The sequence below is a fragment of the Gopherus flavomarginatus genome, chromosome 1 (assembly GCF_025201925.1).
Source record: "Gopherus flavomarginatus isolate rGopFla2 chromosome 1, rGopFla2.mat.asm, whole genome shotgun sequence".
NCBI lineage: Eukaryota > Metazoa > Chordata > Testudines > Testudinidae > Gopherus > Gopherus flavomarginatus.
Genome location: NC_066617.1, coordinates 92285352 through 92307787, shown reverse-complemented (window position 1 = coordinate 92307787; position 22436 = coordinate 92285352). Strand labels below are relative to the sequence as shown.

General features: G+C 38.9%; 1 protein-coding gene across 1 annotated transcript in view; it reads left to right on the top strand.

The window, feature by feature from the left end:
* Positions 1-22436, top strand: part of NUP205 (nucleoporin 205) — a 77994-nt gene that overhangs the window by 38769 nt on the left and 16789 nt on the right. Inside the window, exons 17-30 of the mRNA XM_050933881.1 lie at positions 2409-2546; positions 2812-3001; positions 5153-5273; positions 5811-5892; positions 6350-6514; positions 12170-12294; positions 13273-13387; positions 15083-15232; positions 15734-15808; positions 16614-16771; positions 18852-18932; positions 19391-19582; positions 21204-21474; positions 22038-22136. Coding sequence (XP_050789838.1) covers positions 2409-2546; positions 2812-3001; positions 5153-5273; positions 5811-5892; positions 6350-6514; positions 12170-12294; positions 13273-13387; positions 15083-15232; positions 15734-15808; positions 16614-16771; positions 18852-18932; positions 19391-19582; positions 21204-21474; positions 22038-22136 — 1962 coding nt within the window. The remainder of the gene's footprint in view (positions 1-2408; positions 2547-2811; positions 3002-5152; positions 5274-5810; positions 5893-6349; positions 6515-12169; positions 12295-13272; positions 13388-15082; positions 15233-15733; positions 15809-16613; positions 16772-18851; positions 18933-19390; positions 19583-21203; positions 21475-22037; positions 22137-22436) is intronic.

The following is a 22436-nucleotide window of genomic DNA, read 5'->3' as shown; positions in this document are numbered from 1 at the left end:
CAGAACTTGTCCTGCAGTTTCATTTAGATATTGTAGTATGAATGTTCTATACTGTTAAACAGCTGCTTCCTTTCACTCTGGATGGTGGGTGAAGTGATTTTCTCCATATGTATAATTAGTGAAGCACTTTGCATTCCTTCAGAAAGAATGTGTAATATAAGATGTTTGAGCACTTTTTTGTTACGTATTTTCTACTCCCTTTCCCTGCATATCACAGCAGAAAACATCCTGCCATACAGCAATAAATCAGCAGTTACCAGGAGGCAAGTGAACTGTCTGTCAAGATTGGTAGAAAGGCACCACCCACTCACTTACTCAGTCTTTTCCTCCTTGCATAGTAGCATCCAGATTCCTTTAGTTTGAGTCTTTGTGTTTTCTTCTAGCTCTTTCTCTATAGAAGGTAGAAGAAAAGAATGAAGAAAGAAATGAGACCAGCAGAAAGACAGTAGGGAAAAGAACAGGCTTCTTAGTTGTAGAAGAAAGAGGGCTTCAGGGTAAAGCTTACCCTGTGCATCAAAAGTGCTAAACCAACTTTACAGGACTCAGTTCTTGCCCTTTCCTGATCCAATGTAGTAGGTGCTGTTTCCTTTGTACTGCAGACTTGCTATGGCATGATCCTGTCCTTTTGTGAGAGATGATCTTTTCTTCTAGTCCAACTGCTTGCTCTCACAGATGGGGTATGGGCCTGACTGAAAATAGGTGCTTATAGTCCTTAAAGTAGCCACATATTTGAAAAGGTGGGAGTTGGTGGAAATGCCAACCTTGAACTTATGGGTGTAGGCTTTAAACCTTTGTCTTGTCTCCATGACATGGCAGCCAGATTGAGGAAATGGTAATTGGTGCACCTTTTAGGACTGGATCTCAATTTATTAATTACTGGCTATATGGGCAGACATCAGTCATTTGCCTACTGTCTTCTATGGTTTACCAATATCCAGTTGACAGCTGGTTTGAGGGGAAGCTTTCTGCCTTAGGACATAGATACTGCTACTTCATGAGAAGAATGCATTATATTTATTGTGACTTTGCATTAGATTTTCTAGTAACTGTAATTATCTCATTAAAAAGCAACGTTTAACAATTTATTTTTATTTAGAGATTGTAAACATCTTATTCTTGGGCCTGAATTTCTGTTCCTATGGCTTATATCTAAATCTCCATTGTAATCACACAGCCAATTAAGGATGCTTACTTGATGTGTTCTCTAATCAATTTTCGATTTGATGTTACTGAATAGTGAAGCTTATCTAAAGTTTAGAAATGATTCATTCTAGAAAGTTAAGATGAATACTTGCTGAACTCTGGTTTAATGAGGGATACTACTCTTCTGAGGCCCACTAAGAAGGCAGTTGCAGCATTATAGTGAGTTTGAGGCTACGGTTGAGTTTATTCATCTTAGTTTTGTTTGTTGGTGTCTTGTACTGCACATTTTTAATGTGAAGTTTCTCACTAAGTGATGCTTGTAATTTGCAACAGGCTCAAAGAGCCTTTAGAAACCGTGCTTAAGTGTAGAGCCAGGGAGAAATGTCTTTCTAGTAAGTTTGGCACAGTCTGGAAGGCCTCTAGATCACACAGTAAAAAGGATCCTTTCAGCTCCAGTATTTTGTGTCCTACATCATCTTCCTTTGCCTTGTTTGGGAGGATAAGTAAACTGCGAATCATAATATAGACCCGTGGTTCTCAAACTTCTGTACTGGTGACCCCTTTCACATAGCAAACCTCTGAGTGCGACCCCCATCCCCTTATAAATTAAAAACACTTGTTTATATATTTAACGCCATTGTAAATGCTGGAGGCAAAGCGGGGTTTGAGGTGGAGGTTCACAGCTCATGACCCCCCCCCATGTAATAACCTCATGACCCCCTGAGGGGTCCCAACCCCCAGTTTGAGAACCCCTGAAATAGACTTTTTCTTATTCAAAAAGTTTCTTTTCTTTTGCCTCTTGATTTTGTTTTCTGATGATGACTGAAGTTTTCTTCTATGCTCTAGTTCAGTGGTTCTCAAACTAGGGCTGTCTCTTGTTCAGGGAAAGCTCCTGGTGGGCCGGGCTGGTTTGTTTACCTGCTGCGTCTGCAGGTTCGGCTGATCACAGCTCCCACTTGCTGTGGTTTGCCGCTCCAGACCAATGGGGGCTTCAGGAAGGGCGGCCAGCACGTCTCTCGGCCCACACCGCTTCCTGCTATTCCACTATTTTTTCCTAGCGTTTATGAGCTGCCATCTGCTTAAATGGCTTTTGGCTGGAGCATGCTCCAAGGAATTTTCCTGTGATATCTCGCATTGCATTGAGGTGTTGCTTGCTACAGCAGCTGTTGTTGAGATGTTTTCTGGTATGGAATGGAGTAAGAGGATTCCTCTGACAAACAGAATTACTAGTAAATAATTTCCCCCATTTTTTTTTTCTTTTTTAGGGGAAGAAATAATAGCACATAAACCACCTGGATTCAGTTTGATGTATCATTTGTTGAATGAGTCACCAATGTTGGAACTGTCCCTTAGTCTGCTGGAAGAAGGGGTTAAACAGCTTGATACATATGCCCCCTTTCCTGGTATGTGCCATTAGTTTATTTTTAAGATAATGGTGAAGAGTTTACCAAAAGCGATGTGACACTGATATTTTTATATATCTTTTGTTTCTCAAATATATAAAGTTATGTTTTGAGGGAAGTTAATTGAAAGAAGTTCAGATCTCAAGGTACTTTTCTGACAGAGTATTTTGATGAGCTGTTCAGTTACCTTTTTGTAGAGGCTCCAGGAATTGTGGCTTGCTGTGTAACTGCTGTATATGTTTGCTTTTTTGCTTATGTTCTGTAGGGAAGATGCATTTGGAGAAAGCAGTGCAATATTGCCTTGCACTTCTTAATCTGACCCTACAGAAGGAGTACCTCTTTATGGATCTCTTACGTGAGAGTCACCTTTCCCTAATTGTCACACCTCTAGAACAGCTGCTGCAAGGAATCAACCCCCGCACTAAAAAGGCAGACAACGTGGTAAACATTGCCAGGTAGGCACAAATTACTTTGAGAGGCAGGCACTTTGGCTGTATTGGAAAGTGAAGAGAGTTAAATCCACACAGCAGACCCTTCTGCTTGCTCAGATCCTCGCTGAACAGTGAATTCTGTACAGCCTGAAGAGCCCACTTGCATACATCCGATTGCAAGAGTGGGGCCTATGTTTGTATTTGCTCCTTAGAAGGATTCCTCAGAACAGACATTTCAAAGTTTCACATACTTTCTGTGAAATTCAGGACTTTTAAATTCATTGCTCACTTGTGTATAACCTTCATTTCTCCAACCTGGACTTTTTCATAATAGCTATAGATTGGCCCAGTAAAAGTTCCTTTGACCCAATCTACCACCCTAGCCTTTTGCAGAACTGACTGTTAATTATTCCCATTAAAGGGACACTGTCAACTTGATTTTCAAACAGAGAGCAATGCAGTTTCAAGTACAACACTTAAGTCCCTCTGCCAATGTTTGTGGTTTGCAATGACGTGTTACTATAGGCAGGCCAATACAAACAACTGGAAAACTGACTACATAGGAGAAACAGTGAAATCATTACACACACAGCCCTGTAAAAACAAAGTGTGTAAATACACCGCTACCTCAATATAACACCACCTGATATAACACGAATTTGGATATAACACGGTAAAGCAGTGGTCCGGGGAGGCGGGACTGCGCACTCCGGTGGATCAAAGCAAGTTCAGTATAACACGGTTTCACCTATAACGCGGTAAGATTTTTGGCTCCCAAGGACAGTGTTATATCGAGGTAGAGGTGTAGTTTTTTCTCTAATCCTTTAGTTGTTATGATCTCAGATGTTACATATAACAATAGTAAGTGTACAGTTTTCAGATGGAAGTCTTTCAGGCTATTGCTCTTGTCCACTTATTTCCTGAGGGTGTGTCCCAATGCCTTCTTTCATTTATATTGACCCATTTAAGGTGGATATAGGGTAGAGGAAACAGCAGAAAAATTTCTGGCAGTGATCTCTCTCCTGGTCAGTCTTTATTACTGGTGGTGAGAGGGTTTAGCTGCTAAGTACCTCTGTAGACAAAAATTTCAATCTATAATTTAAAAAGTTTGCTATATATTGTCGTCAGACGCCACCGGTGTGGTGCTCTGCTCTATTCAATGATAAGTCGGCTGCGTGTATGTGTATTCTCCCTGTGTGCTGTCCCAGCTCTGCGCAGATAGCTGGAATAGCAGATCTCGAGTGAACTGCCCAATGACCACAGCCTCTAATAAGGTACAAAGGCACCCAGCAGGTTTATTGTCAAAAGAAGCACAGTAATAGTTTTGCGCAGACTCTGCAGGACATACTACAAATATGTGCCCCCTGACAATGGACCGGCTCCATCAGTGGTGGGATTTGCCACTGCCCCCTAGGCCAGACAAAGACATCCACTCAGGGATGCATTCTTATACACCAGTACAAACAGGTTTCACATCATTGAATGCACTGAGGTACAGCCCCTCTATGCATTAGGATGTTACCTTTCTCATGGTGCTGATTAGTTTGAACAAATAAGTCTATCCATCATACTGTATTCATCGTATTGTCCTTTCATATTGTCTATTCATCATCTATCTATTGTATTGTCCTTTCATATTGTCTATTCATCATCTATCCATTGTAGTGTTCTTTCATATTGTCTATCCATCATATTGTCCTTTTATACTGTCTTTAGGCTGGGTCTGCCTTGTTATCTGTGTGGGTATACCCTGGCATACTTTCATCTTATTAGTACATACATGTGAATACACTCTCTTGCCAACTTCTGTGAGCAGGGCCTGCCTCTGGCTCACAGCCTAACTTTGCTTTATGTTAGCAATGTCTTGACCATAGATTCATAGACTCTAGGACTGGAAGGGACCTCAAGAGGTCATCGAGTCCAGTCCCCTGCTGTCATGGCAGGACCAAATACCGTCTAGACCATCCACCATTACTTCAGTTCAGGCCTCAGGACGGGCCTCTGATACCAAGGGTTTATGTCTCAGGGCCTCATCTTACTACATATATACTGGGTTATTCAGATTTTATTTTAAATTGTTTGTTTACAAATGTATTTTTTTCTTCTAGGTAGTATTCGCTGGGAACTCTTGAGTGACCAACAATTTAATTACATTATTCTTGAAATTTTTTAAAGGTATCTTTATCATGGCAACAGCAATCCTGAACTGGCTTTTGAAAGTGCCAAGATCCTCTGTTGCATTTCTTGTAACTCCAACATTCAGATAAAGCTAGTAGGAGATTTCACACATGATCAGGTAACCGCTATTCTGTTTGAATTTGGGGGAAGAAAGTAGTGATGGGAAAATAGTATTTTTACTACTTACTAATAACAAACCTAGATGATTATGTGGTAAGGCTACATAGTGCCTTGTCTCTAAAAAGAACAGATTATTTTTCCATAGCACCGTAAAGATTGGCTGCTTATTCATGACATTACATTTTTAATGAAACAGTTACCATGATAAGAAGAGAACAGTTTTGTATGACGTACTAACCCTTTTCTTTGGTTAGACTGTCCTCCCGAGGGGAGGTGAATGTAGCATATTTTTAAGACATGAGAGTTTAAAATATTATTTATCATGTGGTTTACCAGTTGACCTATGCTTAGAACAGTTAAGACCCCAATAATTAATGCTCCCTAGTTTGATCACATTTTTGTCAGTGAAATTTACACCTGTGTGTGAAACTATAAAATTTCATTTTTTTAAAATCATCTTGTACTTAAATCAGTGTTTTATCTTCACCAAACTTCTCTCTGTTTTTCATTCCCAACCTTCCATTTCCGAATCCAGAGTATAAGCCAAAAGCTGATGGCTGGGTTTGTGGAGTGTTTGGACAATGAAGATGCAGAGGAATTAATTAATCCAGAAGATGGTATGTGACTGGTCACATTTTATTTACGTGATTATCTTTTGTGTAGATTCAAATTTCTGAAAGTGAGCTAAGGAAATACATGCAAGTATAGCTTTCAAATTACTGAGCAAGTAAACTCTGGAACTGTTATGGGTTTGGCACTACAATTGCACAGAGGGCCCCATAGTTACATGAAGAGTATTCTTCGTTTATTTTAAATTAGAAAGATATCGTAAGAACAACCTATTCAAAATCAAACCAGTTCTTGAGAGAAAAATTATAAATTGCTCTGGACAAATTGTGTAGGATTATATTCAATAGTTATTTGGAATTAATTCCTGGAAATTTCTAGAGTGATCTGAGTTTTACCCGTAGCTTTCTTTTATTTCGTTGGTATGTTGTGGCTAGGGAAGGCCGTGCAGTACTTACATTATCTTCATTTCAGTTTTCATCTGGCCTTTTTTCACTTTCTAATAAGATCTGGAATCTGAAAAGAAGCAGTCTCAGATCCACCATGAAACAAAAATCCATATCCTGAACCTTCTCATCACCTCTCTGGAGTGCAGTCCACCTAACCTGGCCTTGTACTTTTTGGGGTTTGAACTGAAGAAACCTGTCAGCACCACAAATCTGCAAGACCCAGGTATATGTATGAAAAGGGGATCTAATGTTTATCTAGCTTTTGTATCAGTGTTGAGACAATGTATTGGAAAGCTCAATGGAAAAAATCCTGATTCCTTGTTCATGACATCAAGGGAGATGGCTTCAACCTTAAAGAGTTGGATTTTAAAAGTATATTGATACTCAAATACAAAGTGTAAGCTACCACAGGACACGTTCTTTTACACAGTAAGGAGAACTTGGAGATATACAGATACTAATCTGGTTTGAACCAGTTATAGCATGTAGAAGTTGGCCTTTCTTTCCTCAAGGTGATCTTCGGAAGAAGAGAGTAAATTTTTGCCTTGTAAAGTGTATAAAGAAGGCCTGTAAAGTGTGTTTGTGCATGGGTGGATTTTCTTTTATATTTGTTTCTTAGAAACCTTTTAGAAGTGTCAGGAATGGCAAGTCTCTGGTGTTTGACTTTGCTGGAAAACTGGGTGGGAGTTTGTCTGAATTTGTTAGCTTTCTCAGCTCTTAGTTGAAAGGGTTGTGAGTAGGGCTGTCAATCACAGTTAACTCATACGTTTAACTAAAAAAAAAATCAATAGTGATTAATCACACTGTTAAACAATAGAATACCAATTGAAATTTATTAAATATTTTTGAATGTTTTCTACATTTTCAAATACATTGATTTCAGTTACAACACAGAATACAAAATGTACAGTGCTCACAATATTTATTTTTTATTACAAATATTTGCACTGTAAAAAACAAAATAGTATTTTTCTGTTCACCTAATACAAGTACAGTAGTGCAATCTATTTATCATGAAAGTTGAACTTACTAATGTAGAATTATGTACAAAAAAACCCAAAACCGCATTCAGAAATAAAACAATTTAAAACTTTAGAGCCTACAAGTCCACTCAATCCTACTTCAGCCAATCACTCAGACAAACAAGTCTGGTTAAAATTTGCAGGAGATAATGCTTCCCGCTTCTTGTGTATAATGTCACCTGGAAGTGAGAACAGGCATTCGCATAGCACTTTTGTAGCCAGTGTTGCAAGCTATTTACATGTCAGATATGCAGAACATTCATATGCCCCTTCATTCGTCGGCCACCATTCCAGAGGACATGCTTCCATGCTGATGATGCCTGTTAAAAAAATAATGCATTAATTACATTTGTGACTGAACTCCTTGAGGGGATAATTGTATGTTTTCTGTTCTGTTTTACCTGCATTCTGCCATATAGTTAATCCCATAGCAGTCTTGGATGATGACCCAGCACATGTTCGTTTTAAGAACACTTTCACAGCAGATTTGACAAAACACAAAGAAGGTACCTATGTGAGATTTCTAAGGATAGCTACAGCACTCGACCTGAGGTTTAAGAATCTGAAGTGCCGTCCAAGATCTGAGAGGGACGAGGTGTGGAGCATGCTGTCGGAAGACTTAAAAGAACAACACTCATTAGATATGGAAACTACAGAACCTGAGCCACCAAAAAAAGAAAATCAACTTCTTCTCGTGGCATCTGACTCAGATGATGAAAATGAACATGCATTGGTCCACTCTGCTTTGGATCATTATCGAGCAGAACCCATCATCAGGGTGGTCACATGTCCTCTGGAATGGTGGTTATAGCATGAAGGGACATATGAATTTTTAACGCATTTGGCACATAAATATCTTGCAACGCCAGCTACAAAAATGCCATGCAAACACCTGTTCTCACTTTCAAGTGACATTGTAAACAAGAAGCTGGCAGCATTATCTCCTACATATTGTAACCAAACTTGTTTGTCTGAGTAGTTGGCTGAAGTAGGACTGAGTGGACTTGAAGGCTCTAAAATTTTACATTGTTTTATTTTTGAATGCAGTTTTTTGTATATAATCCTACATTAGCAAGTTCAACTTTCATGATAAAGAGATTGCACTACTGTACTTGTATCAGGTGAATTGAAAAATACTCTTCTTGGTTTTTTTTACAGTGCAAATACTTGTAATAAAAATAAATACAAAGTGAGCACTGTACACTTTGTATTCTATGTTGTAATTGAAATAATATATTTGAAAATGTAGAAAACATCCAAAAATATTTAAATCAATGATATTCTTAACAGTGCAATTTAATCGCGATTAATTTTTTTTAATCACACGATTAATGGCGATTTGTTTTTTAATCACTTGACAGCTCTAGTTGTGAGATATATTTCTAAAAGACTTTTTCTTCCACCTCTTTTATAGAATGTTTTAGATAAATAGGTGTTAACTCCAAATAGGTTTTTAGTTGTTTTCATTATCTGCAATAGGAGAATGCCTATCAAATTGAAAAGTAAGATCTACACAATGGTAATTAAGCCTGTGCTTTTATATGGCACTGAATGCTGGGCACAGAGGAAGAAATAGGAGCTGATCTTGAGTACAGTGAGAATGAAAATGTTAAGATAGATGATTAGAGTTAGAAGGAAGGACTATGTTCAGAACAAAAGCATTAGGGAAGTGGTGGTACTAATTATAAGAAAAGCTGAGAGAATTCAGGTTTAGGTGATTAAGTGGAAAAAAAAATCAGAAGAATATATAGGAAATAGTGTGTTACCCTCCACTTGTAAGTTTAAGAGAAATGTTGGAAGACCCAAAACTAGATAGATAGATATCATACAAAACTATTTGATCAGCTGCAGAGTTTCCAAGGAACTGCTTTAAGACAGACTGGAATGAAGAAAGACTCGAAGAGCCATCCCCATAAAGATGGGACAAAGCCTTCAAGAAGAAACAAATATAAATACCTGTTTTAAATGCTCTGAACAAAACTGAATACCCGTCCCAATCAGCTTGCAATTGCTTGATGTTGGATATAATCCCAGCAAACTTCCAGTTGTCCATAACCTTCCACGAAGAGTGGGATGGATGGAACCTGAATTTTAGTGTGTGTGTGTGTGTGTGTGTGTGTGTGTGTGTGTGTGTGTGTGTGTGTGTGTGTGTGAGTGAAATAATAATGATAAAAAAAAAACCAACAAAAAAATTCAGGCTGCCTTTATGCACCCAAAAGACATACAAAAGGAAATGAGTCCTTTTTTTCCCCACTTACAGGTCACTTTTACTTGCTGACAATGGTTTGGCAGTTTCAAAATACAGTAGACTCTCATTAGTAGCAACATAGAATCATAGAGCATCAGGGTTGGAAGGGATCTCAGAAGGTCATCTAGTCCAACCCCCTGCTCAAGCAGGACCAGTCCCCAACTAAATCATCCCAGCCAGGGCTTTGTCAAGCCTGATCATAAAAACCTCTAAGGAAGGAGATTCCACCACCTCCCTAGGTAAACCATTCCAGTGCTTCACCACTCTCCTAGTGAAAAAGTTTTTCCTAATACCCAGCCTAAACTTCCCCCACTGCAACTTGAGACCATTACTCCTTGTTCTGTCCTCTGCTACCACTGAGAACAGTCTAGATCCATCCTCTTTGGAACCCCCTTTCAGGTAGTTGAAAGCAGCTATCGAATCCCCCCTCATTCTTCTCTTCTGCAGACTAAACAGTCCCAGTTCCCTCAGCCTCTCCTCATAAGTCATGTGCTCCAGCCCCCTAATCATTTTTGTTACCCTCTGCTGGACTCTTTCCAATTTTTCCACATCCTCCTTGTAGTGTGGGGCCCAGAACTGGACAAAGTACTCCAGATGAGGCCTCACTAAGAGGCCTCCTCGAATAGAGAGGAACGGTCATGTCCCTTGATCTGTTGGTAATGCCCCTACTTATAAATACCATTAGCCTTCTTGGCAGCAGGGGCACACTGTTGACTCATATCCAGCTTCTCATTCACTGTAACCCCTAAGTCCTTTTCTGGAGAACTTCTGCCTAGCCATTCGGTCCCTAGTCTGTAGCAGTGCATGGGATTCTTCTGTTCTAAGTGCAGGACTCTGCACTTGTCCTTCTTGAACCTCATCAGGTTTCTTTTGGCTCAATCCTCTTAATTTGTCTAGGTCCCTCTGTGTCCTATCCCTGCCTTCCAGTGTATTTACTACTCCTCCCAGTTTAGTGTCACATATCGGTGCCCTTTTGCTATGTTGCTCCTAAGTGGCTTTTGCTGTTATGGGGAGCATTGACATAGTAGGGAAAGTGTTGCTCGTATGTGGTGATGGCTCTTTCAAGGTATTGCCGAGAACAAGCGTCCACTATATAATAGTTTAACAGTGGCCAGTTATGTAAATTACTTAATCTTTTCCACAGGTAGCCTTACCAGGAAAGCTAGAGGCACTTAATATAGTAATCTTGAATGTCTCCATTCTGACCTAGGTGCAAAGTACTTTTACATCATTATAACATTAAGTAGATCTTCAATTTATTATGACACTCTACAAGTACTTATATGTTTGACTTTCTAAAACTCGTTTAGCTTTGAAAACATTTAGGGAGATTTCAGTCCAGGTGAACATTATATTTTTGGTTTAATTGTTTAAGTAAATTGTGTTGAATCTGACTCTGGGATGGAAAACAATTTTTTGTGTGTGTTCTTCTGATGATGGAGATATTTAAAGAATGATTTTCAAGAGAATACTTGAATATATTTAGGATCTTTAAGTTTGTTTTATTTCAGTTCTTCTGGTAGGAAGTGGTAGACCTGCATATCTGTGTGTGGCGGCAGGGCCAGCGCAACCCATTAGGTGACCTAGGCAGTCACCTAGGGTGCTGACATTTGGGGGGCAGCGACCAAACACCTGGCCGCTGCGGTCATAGACAGTATTTCAGGGGTGGGACCTTCCGCCGCCTCTGTCGGGGGCGCCATTTTGGGGGCGGAATCTTCCGCCGCCTAGGGTGCCAAAAAGGCTGCCAGCACTCCTGTGCGGCAGTTAAACAAAACATTTCACATTGGGATTCTTATGATGCATTGCTCTCATGTCTTACATTGTCATGTGAAATCCTTGCAAGAATTAAATTTCTTATCTCACTATAGAACGTTTATCATTATTTAGATACTATTCATCTTTTACAAGTTGGGTGATTATCATGCCATAGATTAACAAATGTAATTATTGATGATTCCTGCCCACCCTACTCATCAACCAGATTCTGAAACACTACAGGCATGGAGCTTGCTCTGTTCATCATTTGAAGGAGATAATGATTAAAAAAAGAATGAAAAGAAAGGGCTCCATTTTCATGTTGAATCATTTTTTCTTAGTTAGTGTGCAAGTTTAACCATGTAAATTTCATGATATAATCAATGGAAGACAAGAGTATTAATCTCTTCTTTCAATGGAGTATTGACCAATAATTTCAAAGCTTGGTAGAGAGCAGGAATCCAGAATTGTTATGCGGTTTATCAAGAATATGAAAAAAAACTTATTGAATTCACTGTTGTTTTTTAATAGAATTGAAGAAAAAGGGTTCTAAATAAACTGCTTGACAGATATGTGACTATTTGTTCTCTCTACTAATGCAAAAAAAAAAAAGTGTGTCGAACAATTTCTTATGAATTTTAATAAGGTGCAATTCCCACTTCTGTTTGTATTACCATACTGAAATCTCTGCCAGATTTTGTGAAGCTGATGTGTGGAACACAGCTGTGTGTGCAGTGCACGATCTGTGTGAAGGATCTAGTTTCTATAATGGTGTATATGTAACTATGCATGTTAATGATATTTATGAAAGTCAACCAGTGCTAAACAAAAATAATTCATCTTCTGTTTTAAGGTGTCTTGGGTTGCCCACGAACTTGCCTTCATGCTATTTTGAACATACTAGAGAAAGGTACTGAAATGAGGACGGGCCCTACAGCAGTGCAAGAATCTCCCCATCTTGCAGAACTGTGTTATCAGGTATTGTATACAGAATATTTCCTGTTGGCAGAATCTGAAACAGCGTTTACTACTTCTTGGTTAGTAATGAGCACAGAGGTGGTTGTGATTTGATACAATTTTTTTGTTCCAAATGTTTATGCTAAAATTTTTTTACATACTAAAACGTTTACTCCTCTTCCCTTCAGTATGTAAAAATCGATTACTGTGCATTTACAATATAAAGAATCTGAAATCACACTAAAGTTAGTAAATGGATTCTCTTTTTATAAAGCAGCCTTTGCTTTGTGTTTCTTCTACTAATGTGTGGCTGGTTAATTAAACAAGGAGTGTGTTGTTCTATTTTTGCACCATCAATTGTTTGCCTAGAGAATAAAAATTATGAGTAATCCTTACTTGTAAAGAACTCTGAAAATCTAGTGTGGAGTGTCTCCCCTTAACTTTGCATCAGTGACAAATAATTGTATTCTAAATGGACATAATGTAATTGGGCATGTATGCATCATTGATGAGCTAGGCGCCTTGCATATAAAATCAAATCAGATCATAAAAGTATAAATAAATCAACATGTCATGCTAAAAGCCTTTCGAAATAAAAATGTCTTCAAATGGAATTCTTTCAAATTGGTTCTAAAGTCAGGAAGGAAGACATGCCACAGAAGCAAAGTGACATGGAGTATATTTCCAAACTTTGGTGGATCCAAGGATTGAGAAGCCTCCATGCTTTCCCAGCTAAGAGAACAGGATGGTGCCACAGCATGTATGAATAGAAGCTAATCATCTGCCTATTCATCTAGTCCTTCAATGGTGTGACAATCTGTTGTTTGATATAAGTGATTTACTCAGCCTTGGAGTAGACCAATGGGATGTTTGTTTTAAAATACAGACACAGTATTAGTTATTTCATATATTTTTGTGTGTATCTTATTTTTCTTTTGACTTGGTGTCTCTTTAAATTTGGAACAGAAATTAAAATCTTATTTTTGTTCCGATTATCAGGTGATCTATCAGTTGTGTGCATGCTCAGATACATCAGGTCCAACTATGAGATATTTGAGGACCAGCCAGGATTTCTTATTCTCTCAGTTGCAGCATTTGCCATTTTCTATCAAAGGTAAAAAAAAAAAAAAAAAAAAATTATTTAAAAGAAAAATTCATGTTAATTTAAAATTGTTTATCCCTTTGATACTGGGAGGCATCAAGGTTCTAGGTGAGTTCTTGATTGAATGGATTTAATCCAGCCTGTCTGCTAATTTGTTGATTTAGCAAAGTAATCTCCTTGGATTTACTAATCTGAAATCCAAACTGTAACTGTAAAAGCTGTTGTATACCATCATATCAAATTTGCAGACTGAGTAGGCATGGGTGAGAAGGGACATGGAAGAGAGAGAGACATTTCAAGATACATTTTTTTCTCAAAATATTTTATTTTTGTGGTTTGCAATTCATCCCTAATTACTTTGTGAATCCCACAAAAGTCTTGAGTATTTGTAAGTTTCACTTCCATTACAAATTTGTTTAGATTCTACTATGGAATTTTACATTTTGAAAAGTGAGGACGGCTTTCGGATCTAGGTAGAGCCAGGGAAGTGAAGAATTGTTGGTTGCACCAAGCCAAGTATAAATGTTATGAAGGGCTTCCTTGTTATGAATAATTGGCTGAGATTATTTCTAATGCTTGCATTAATTTTTGAATAATTAATAGGTGCATTTTAATCTAAAGATATTTCTCAGCTGTAGTAATGAGAATAAGTTTAAAATTAATTGGATGTAACAAAGGCTGGTCTAGGTGATGCAATGTATTAATTTCCTATTTATTAGTAAATGTGTATATAGTGCCATGACTTTGGATAATCCTTTACAGAGATTAAAAAACAGTTTCTATCTCAAAGATTTTACAGTTCTAAATTAGATGAACATGACGATTTCAGGAGGCGACAATTCAAGCCTGGTTAAGTTTGACTAATGGCAATGTGTAGAGTAGAGGCATGACATGTGTAGCTACATGCCGCAATGAAAGGTTCCAGCAACGGGGAGGCTGTGGGAAAAGGCTCTAACAGCTTCTCCCTGCTGGAGCCTTTCCCCTCTGCCTTCCCTCTCCTGGAGCCTTTCTCTACTGTTTTCCCCTTGACAGAGCCTATCCCTGCTGCCAGAGCCTTTCACGTTGTGGCAGGGAAAGGCTCTGGCAATCCAGAGGCAGTGGGACACTACAGATGTGGGAGGCACTGCTTGGGGTTGTAGAGAGCCCATGTAAGGTATATATCTATGGGATTCAGGCACGTAGGGTGCTCTGCTCTACTCCTCTACTCATCTAAGCCATGCCTCACCATCTACACTGCTGTTTACACCCATGCTAACTGGGTGTCTAATGTCTGCTCTACATGCTGCTGCAAGTGTAGACTTAGGCTGAGTACATTCTATCTCAGCTGAGTGCCTAGTTGATATTCATTCAGATCATAAAGGCACCATAATTGATCAGAATTGACCTTCTTTGCTCAGAAAAGGCAGAGTACTATGCAATGTAGATGGTGCTGCAAGTTAAGACTGAGAATAATTCTCAGAATTCTTTGTGCATCATGTGTGACGACCGCACACTGTAACTATTCCTGGCGTTGGACAGTTCTGTCAGTCCTTAGCTTTCATGAGCAAGAAGTAAGGAAACAATTTAGACAGGTTCAGTTAAGCTGAAAATCACTTCTCTCACATGCATCATCCAAAAGACCCCACCCAAACAAAAAACAATTTTCTTGTAATATGGAGCATTATTTTTACTCAGCTATGTGATTCCTTCTGTACCTCCCTTACCTAGAACATGAGATTTCAGCGCTAAACCAGATGTCTTGGCTGATGAAAACTGCATCTATAGAACTGCGTGTGACATCCCTGAACCGCCAGCGTTCCCACACACAGAGACTCTTGCATCTGCTGCTGGATGACATGCCTGTAAAACCTTACTTAGGTAAAACGGGGTATGTTTTGGGGGTGAATAGGGAAACCAAGACTTGAACTAGTGAGAGAGTCCTCTTTCCTTACTTAAATTACTCCTCTTTTATATACATACACATTTTAGTTCTTGTCTAACATTTGAAAACCTTTCTGGTATTTGGTTTGATATTGGCACTACGGGAGTGAGGAATGTGGACTGCATGTATGGAACACAGGATTATATTCTTTTTTCCTTTCATTCTTTTTTGTTTGGCTGTTGGGTTGTTTTGAAACGTCTCTGTAAGGTATTCTACAGACATTACCTTTCCAACCTGGAGAGAATCATTAGCTACCAGCGAACAGACAATAACTGTTATCACTTTCTACCATCCTGGTCTGGATTTGAACCAATGATCTACAAGTGAGAAATTGACTGGTCGGCAGTCGTGTCATGTGCCCTTTCAGGCTTGGTCAAATTGCTTACATATTTTCTCTATCTTTAGTTTTCTGATTTATTGTATTTCAATACACTTAGCTGATGGTGAAGGAGGAATGGAAGATGAAAGTCGATCAATCAGTGCGTTTCTTCACATTGACACCGCCTCCAAAGGTAAATGCTGTGGAGATTCATTATTTCTTAATAAGGATTTTCTACTGATGAACAGGAAAGGCAGCCTCTAGCAGATCTGTTTCAGCATGAAAAATGGCAGACACAAGCAACAGCAACAACTACAGTATGCAGAACACTATTATCTAGCATGAAATAATGGATTTTAGAAAGCAAGTGAGTTTTATAATGAGGGAAAAGTACTGGAACAGGAGAAGAGGTAAAAGATTAATGCGCAAGGGAGGGCAAAAGGCAAGAGAAGGCAGTCCATAAGTTAACTGGCATAGTAACCATTTTGAGACTTACTGTGACACACCCCTAAATAGTATCATTAAGTTTCTGTGACTGAAAATATTTGCATTTGTGTTTTTTAAAAAAAAAAATTTTTTACCAAATTTACCTGACATGGATTTAGGAGTTCAACTTTAGTCACCTAGGTTTTTTTTTTTAAAACCTAGGTGACTAAAGTTGAACTCCTAAATCCATGTCAGGCATCCAAAAGTTGCTGCAAGTTCTCTTCACCTCTGAAAATCAGGCTGTTTTTATTTAGGAGCTAAATTTTAGACACCTGAAAATTTTGGGCTATGTGCGTATATAAAATGAGAAATAATGTTGCAGAAAGGAGTTAATCTAATCTAAATCATAAAAACCAAAAATCTATTCTGTTAACAGATTCATAGCCTTAGCTGCTCAGAAAGCTCTTACTGTGAGGCTTGTTAAAGTGAAGAATTGTATTTATAAATGTCAGTTAAGGTCCCAGTAGGTCCTTGGTATTTCTGAATAGGATAATAGTTCATTTTTTCCACAGTGCGCAGGAAGATCTTGAGTATTCTGGATTCCATTGACTTCAGCCAGGAGATCCCTGAACCTTTGCAACTGGATTTTTTTGACCGTGCTCAGATTGAGCTGGTCATTGCTAACTGTGAGCACAAGAATGCACGTGGGCAAGTTATTTGCAATGTCAAGGTAAGCAGTGTTTGGAGAGTGCTGTCTCAAGATAAGCAAAGTGTCTAAAATTTGATTTGGTAATTTAAAAAAATGGCTGTTGGGGTTTAGGTTCTGTTATTACTGGTCATTGTACACACTGATAGTACTCCTGGCCCCCCCTTGTTGGGATTTGCCTTCCCAATGAGGTTCAGATAGTGGACACTTAACCTAAAAATATCTTTATTAGTTCAAAGGCTGATCCAGCTCAGTAGCACGTTACAAGCATGCAACAACTGGCAATTAACTTATTATCTATCCCCTCCTAACTACTATGAGCTGCGATCAGTTACAGTCGGGCCAGGAGCAGAACCATCACTTCTGCCAAGTGCTCTAGAGTCTTGATTACCTATGGACCTTCTGAGCAGCTTCGCCTGCTATTGTTGTTCCCCTTTTATTATAGAGTAGAAAGTTCCGAAGCACTCAGAGGGCTGGTCTACACTACGGGGGGAAATCGATCTTAGATACGCAGCTTCAGCTACGTGAATAATGTAGCTGAAGTCGAATATCTAAGATCGGATTACTCACCCGTCCTCACCGTGCGGGATTGATGTCCACGGCTCCCCCTGTCAATTCTGCAACTCCGTTGGGGTTGGTGGAGTTCTGGAATCTATATAAGCGTGCTCGGGGATCGATATATCGATCCCTGAGCAATCGATTTTAACCCGCCGATACGGCGGGTAGTCTAGACGTAGCCAGAACTTGTTTTAACTGGATCTGGTTTCTACTCTTGCTGCTTCTCCTACATTAGCTCAGACACAGGGCAAACAAATTCTGTCTAGCAACTACTTACATCACTACAATTGCCTTGTTATTAGGTTTACCTCCTCTTACGGATCCAAACCTGTTGTTCCTTCTCCACAAGAAAGAGTTCAGCTATTTCAATATGTGTGAACACAGTTATTTTGACTGTTTTTAGTTGGATTTTTTTGTCTTGTGAGCTACTTAAACTTAAATCTGATTTCTTTTTAATGTCCATATAGAGCTATTGGTCCTTCATCTGTGCTATACTGACGATGGATGCTCTTAGGAGAGTTTTTGTGCTGTGCAATGTTTTTCCATTTTCAACTCCCTCTCCCCCCCAAATTTTATTAATAATGTGACTTAAATTGTCACTTATGTATTGGATTAGCATGTAAAGGCTGCAGTCAGGATCATGGTTCCATTGTGCTGGGTGTTGTATGAACATATAGGAAGACCCAATCCCTGCCTTTAAGACTTTAAAGTCTGTAAGACAAAGAGCAGATAAAGGGTTGGTGAAAGGATACGACATATAAGCAGTTATCTGGGTGTTGGTAAGAACTTGGCCATGTTGGTACGAGGTTGTTCCATGTCTTTTAAAATATAATTGTTTTAAAAATCTTTAGGACTTTTTTTGGAGTGGGGAGCAGTTGGAATTGAAGTGGGAAGAGGAAGGGATTGTGGGACTAAGAGGGAGTGGATTAAAGAAGAGGAAAACTGTTAGGGAAAAGGAGAGCGGCAAGTGAGGAGAGGAGGATGTGAAGCACAATGGATAGAGAGTGTGAAATTGGGCAGTGAAGGGCTGCAGTAATAGGAGAGGGGTGAGATAAGGGGGGACATGCAAAATCAAGGAAACTAAGGCCATGTCTGCACTTACCGGGGATTGCTGCTGCTGTGTTCGATGCAGTGGGGGTTCATTTCGTGGGTCTAGTGAAGACCTGCTAAAGCGACTGCAAAGCGCTCTCCTGCCGACTCCGGTACTCCACCGGAATGAGAGGAGTAAGATAAATCAACGAGAGTAAAGTAAATCATCTCCTGTTGACGCAGCGTGGGGTAGACACTGCAGTAAGTCGACCTAAGCTCTGTTGACTCCAACTACGTTATTCCCGTAGCTGGAGTAGCATAACTTAGGTCGACTTACCCTGGTACTGTAGACAAGGCCTAAGTATGCAGCTGTCTCCTAAGCTGAATCCACTATCCTTATGTGTTGCAAACATTTCCAGACAGCAGGGAAGTTCACAATCTAGACACAGCAGTGTTTAGGCATACTTTCATTCTATTAGTTTGATTGTTTTTTTTTTCTCTGCTCTTTCATTTCCAGTATCTTCACAGAGTTCTGGTTGCAGAAGTTAATGCCCTTCCAGGAATGGCAGCCATAGGACAGAGACCCTTACTTATGGAGGTAAGTTTAGTCAAAATAACCTAGGGCTTGTCTTGGTAGAGAGTTAGTATGCGGCAAGATGGGGTGTAAATCTACAGTGCACTAGATTGCTGTGCACTAATTGTGTGGAACTTGCCTCTGTGCACTAAAAGTTCCTTTGTGTGCTTTGACCTACTGATGTTTGAAATGGGAGAAGGTCAAGCACATGAGGGAACTTTTAATGCCTGGTAGCAGAGTCCATACGGCCAGTTAGTGCAAAGCACTCTAGAGCACTGTAGATTTACACCCTGCTTGGAAAAGTCCCTAGTCCCATTGAATTGAATGAACAATTCCATTGCTTTTTCTGATAGACTAAATATATTTAAGTGGTTTATTTTTTTCAAAGACTATGACCAAAAAGAAGACAAGCCACCTGCAGTCTGTCATCATTTTCTTGTGCTACATAATCTAACTAAAATTTCCTCTTCTTGGGAGTCCAGGAGATCAACACAATTCTGCAGTATGTGGTGGAGCGGAACAAGCTACTGCAGTGTCTCCATGCAAAGCGGCATGCACTGGAGTCCTGGAGACAGCTGGTGGAAATTATACTGACTGCCTGCCCACAAGACCTCATACAGGCTGAAGACAGACAGCTGATTATCCGGGACCTCTTACAAGATGTGCATGACAAGGTAATGCTCTTTTGGAAACCAACCATCTTTTTGAACTGTAGTGGTACTTGATTTTGCATTAAAGGGAAATTTTCATCTTTTTACCATTTTACAAAACACCTACTGGGCTGTGTTCATATTCCAGTTTTCCTCCGTCACTATCACTATGCTAGCAAAAATTCATGTGCTATGGAGAGAGGGAATGCTTTGTATGATTCATTAAAAACTATGTTGACTATAGAACAACTTATTGACAAATGCCAAAGAGGTTCCAGTCTGATTTATGAAATCTAGAAAGACAGTGACTCAGGGACATAGTGAACCCCCAGCAGGGAAAAACAGATACCTCAGATGATGATTTTAGTCCATTTGGATGATTAGCTGCATATTCCATTTTTGGTTTCTTGGGGAGAAAAAAATGTCACATGCAAATGCAAAAATTTGATTTTACAGTAGGCAGGGACTTTTAAAAATGTGGATTGTTTTGTAACTAAAATCTGTCGGGATGTTTTACCACTGAACTGTTTCAGTAATTGGCGATTAACTGGACAACTAGCCACTACCATTACTGTCTATCCAGGACAGTGTTTGATGAGGAATATTGTGGTTGTCAGAGCACTGAAGTAAATAAATAAAACTTTATTTTTGGTTTTCTTGCAGACACCTAATTTCTGACATGTCATACACAATCATTTTATTAGGTGTCCTATTTATGGAGAAATTTGTAGCAGAATTTTAGAAAAAAAATTATTCTCATTTTTGTCCAGGTAAAAATACAAATTGTCTGATTTTACTACATTTTCCATCTGTGTTAGTTTGGTAGGAATTGTTTTGAAGAAAAATTGTATGAGTCTTTTTTTTAAAATTCCCAATATGTTTGTTACAGTAATGGAAATGTAAGGGAGGCCTCCCATGGCCAAACCACACTGAATTCCCAGAGTTTTTGGAGATGAACAGCTAAACCATCTGCTTCTTTGAAATGTACATATTATTGGTTGTGTGAAGATCAATTTGTTTTTTTAACTAAAGCTTTTATTAACTTTGGCAAATGAATAATTTGTACCAGTTTGCAAAGACAACAAAGAAATAATTGTGCCAAATCATTTTATATGTATAAAAAGGCAAGTTAGGAAAAGAACTTTAGTTGCAAAGGGTATTTATATAAACAGGTAACTCAGAAGGTAATTTTACCATTTAAATGGTCAAATGAAACGAGATTTTTTTTTTTAGCTATTGAAATGTAACATGGCTGAATTGTTCTTTCTCTAGCTTGTTTGTTTATATGTGAAATATTTAAAATCAGGCTTTAATTCATCCACTACACTCTTCTCCCTCTGTTTCCCTGCCCAAATACAAGTGTCATCATGTTTGTAGTTTGGAGGAGTGAGACCCAAAAGGCTAATAGTCTAGTCCAAAATATTATATTACACTATTTTTGAAATAAGACACTGTGTCCAGGTATTGATTTATTTTGTATAGAAAATCTTCTATTTCTAATTTAGTGAAATAAAAATGTCAAATAATGTAACATTATGATGTGTTCCTTTTGCTTGCAGAAATTATGTAGATGTTGGCAGCTAAATAAGTGGTCTGGTATCTCCTGAAATCATATATGTTCTCTTTTTTTCCCCGTCCTCTTAAGATCCTGGATGATGATGCAGCTCAGGAGTTAATGCCTGTGGTGGCAGGGGCTGTGTTTACCCTTACTGCCCACCTTAGCCAGTCTGTGCGCACTGAGCAAAAGCGGCCACTTGCAGTCCCTGTACCTGGACATTCCCAGTATTTCTTGATGCTAGATGGTTCTTTTACCTCATCACCTGGTTCAGAGGGCATATGTGTGGGTTTTGCTTCCATTGGTGACTCTTCCCTCCATATCATCTTAAAAAAACTACTGGATTTCATTTTGAAAACAGGTATGCCGGTAAAAGCATAAAACAATTGCACTGTCTGTGAGTGGATTCTAACATACTGAGACTGCGTAAATGCACCATGAACCCCCGTTAAATCACTAGATTGAACTTCTTTATGACATTAATATAGGTGCACCTTTCAGAGTTAGCTTTATAGACCTCCTGTAAGTTATGTTACTCTGAGGAGACAGTTACTTACCATGCTATCCTGAAAATCAGAACTGTTGAGGTAGAGGGCTATGTGGGGTGGGTGTGTGTGTGTGTGTGTGTGTGTGTGTGTGTGTGTAAGTATACGTGTGTGTATATATATATAAGGGGATTGAATATTGCAGTGGTTATAGCTTATCAGATAAGACCTTGCTTTGCCAAACTCATTCTCGTAACCCTGGATCAGTACACCAGAGGCAAAGTCTCATGTAAGAAAACATAATTTTTCATTTGTTTTTCTACTGCCAGCACTAGCATTGTGAAGATAAATTAAGTGGGAGGCACAGATGGTATTAATAGAATAATGATTTGAATTATACCAATTTGTTCCATTACAAATAATTGTTTCCTATGACCAGGTGGTGGATTCCAACGAGTGAGAACACACCTGTATGGATCACTGCTTTATTACTTACAGATTGCCCAAAGACCAGATGAACCAGACACCTTAGAAGCAGGTAGGATACAATAGTGTTTTGAGAAAAGACAACCAATTGGGTAACAAACCCAGTGCTGTTTGTTATCTCACTGTGTTAGAATTAAGTCAGGACAGAGAATTGTCAATGGCCATTTCTAAGTGTTAATTCAAAATGTATTTTATGCCATGAGTTTAGGATTTCCTGATATCAAGGACTAAAATATGTGATCTGTTATTCAGTGTCCATTTAACAAGTAGTGAACCATAATTACAAATCTGTTAAAGGGCTCAGGGCCAGTTGGAAATTATTAAATCTGTTAAAACTGTTGGAAGCTGTTGG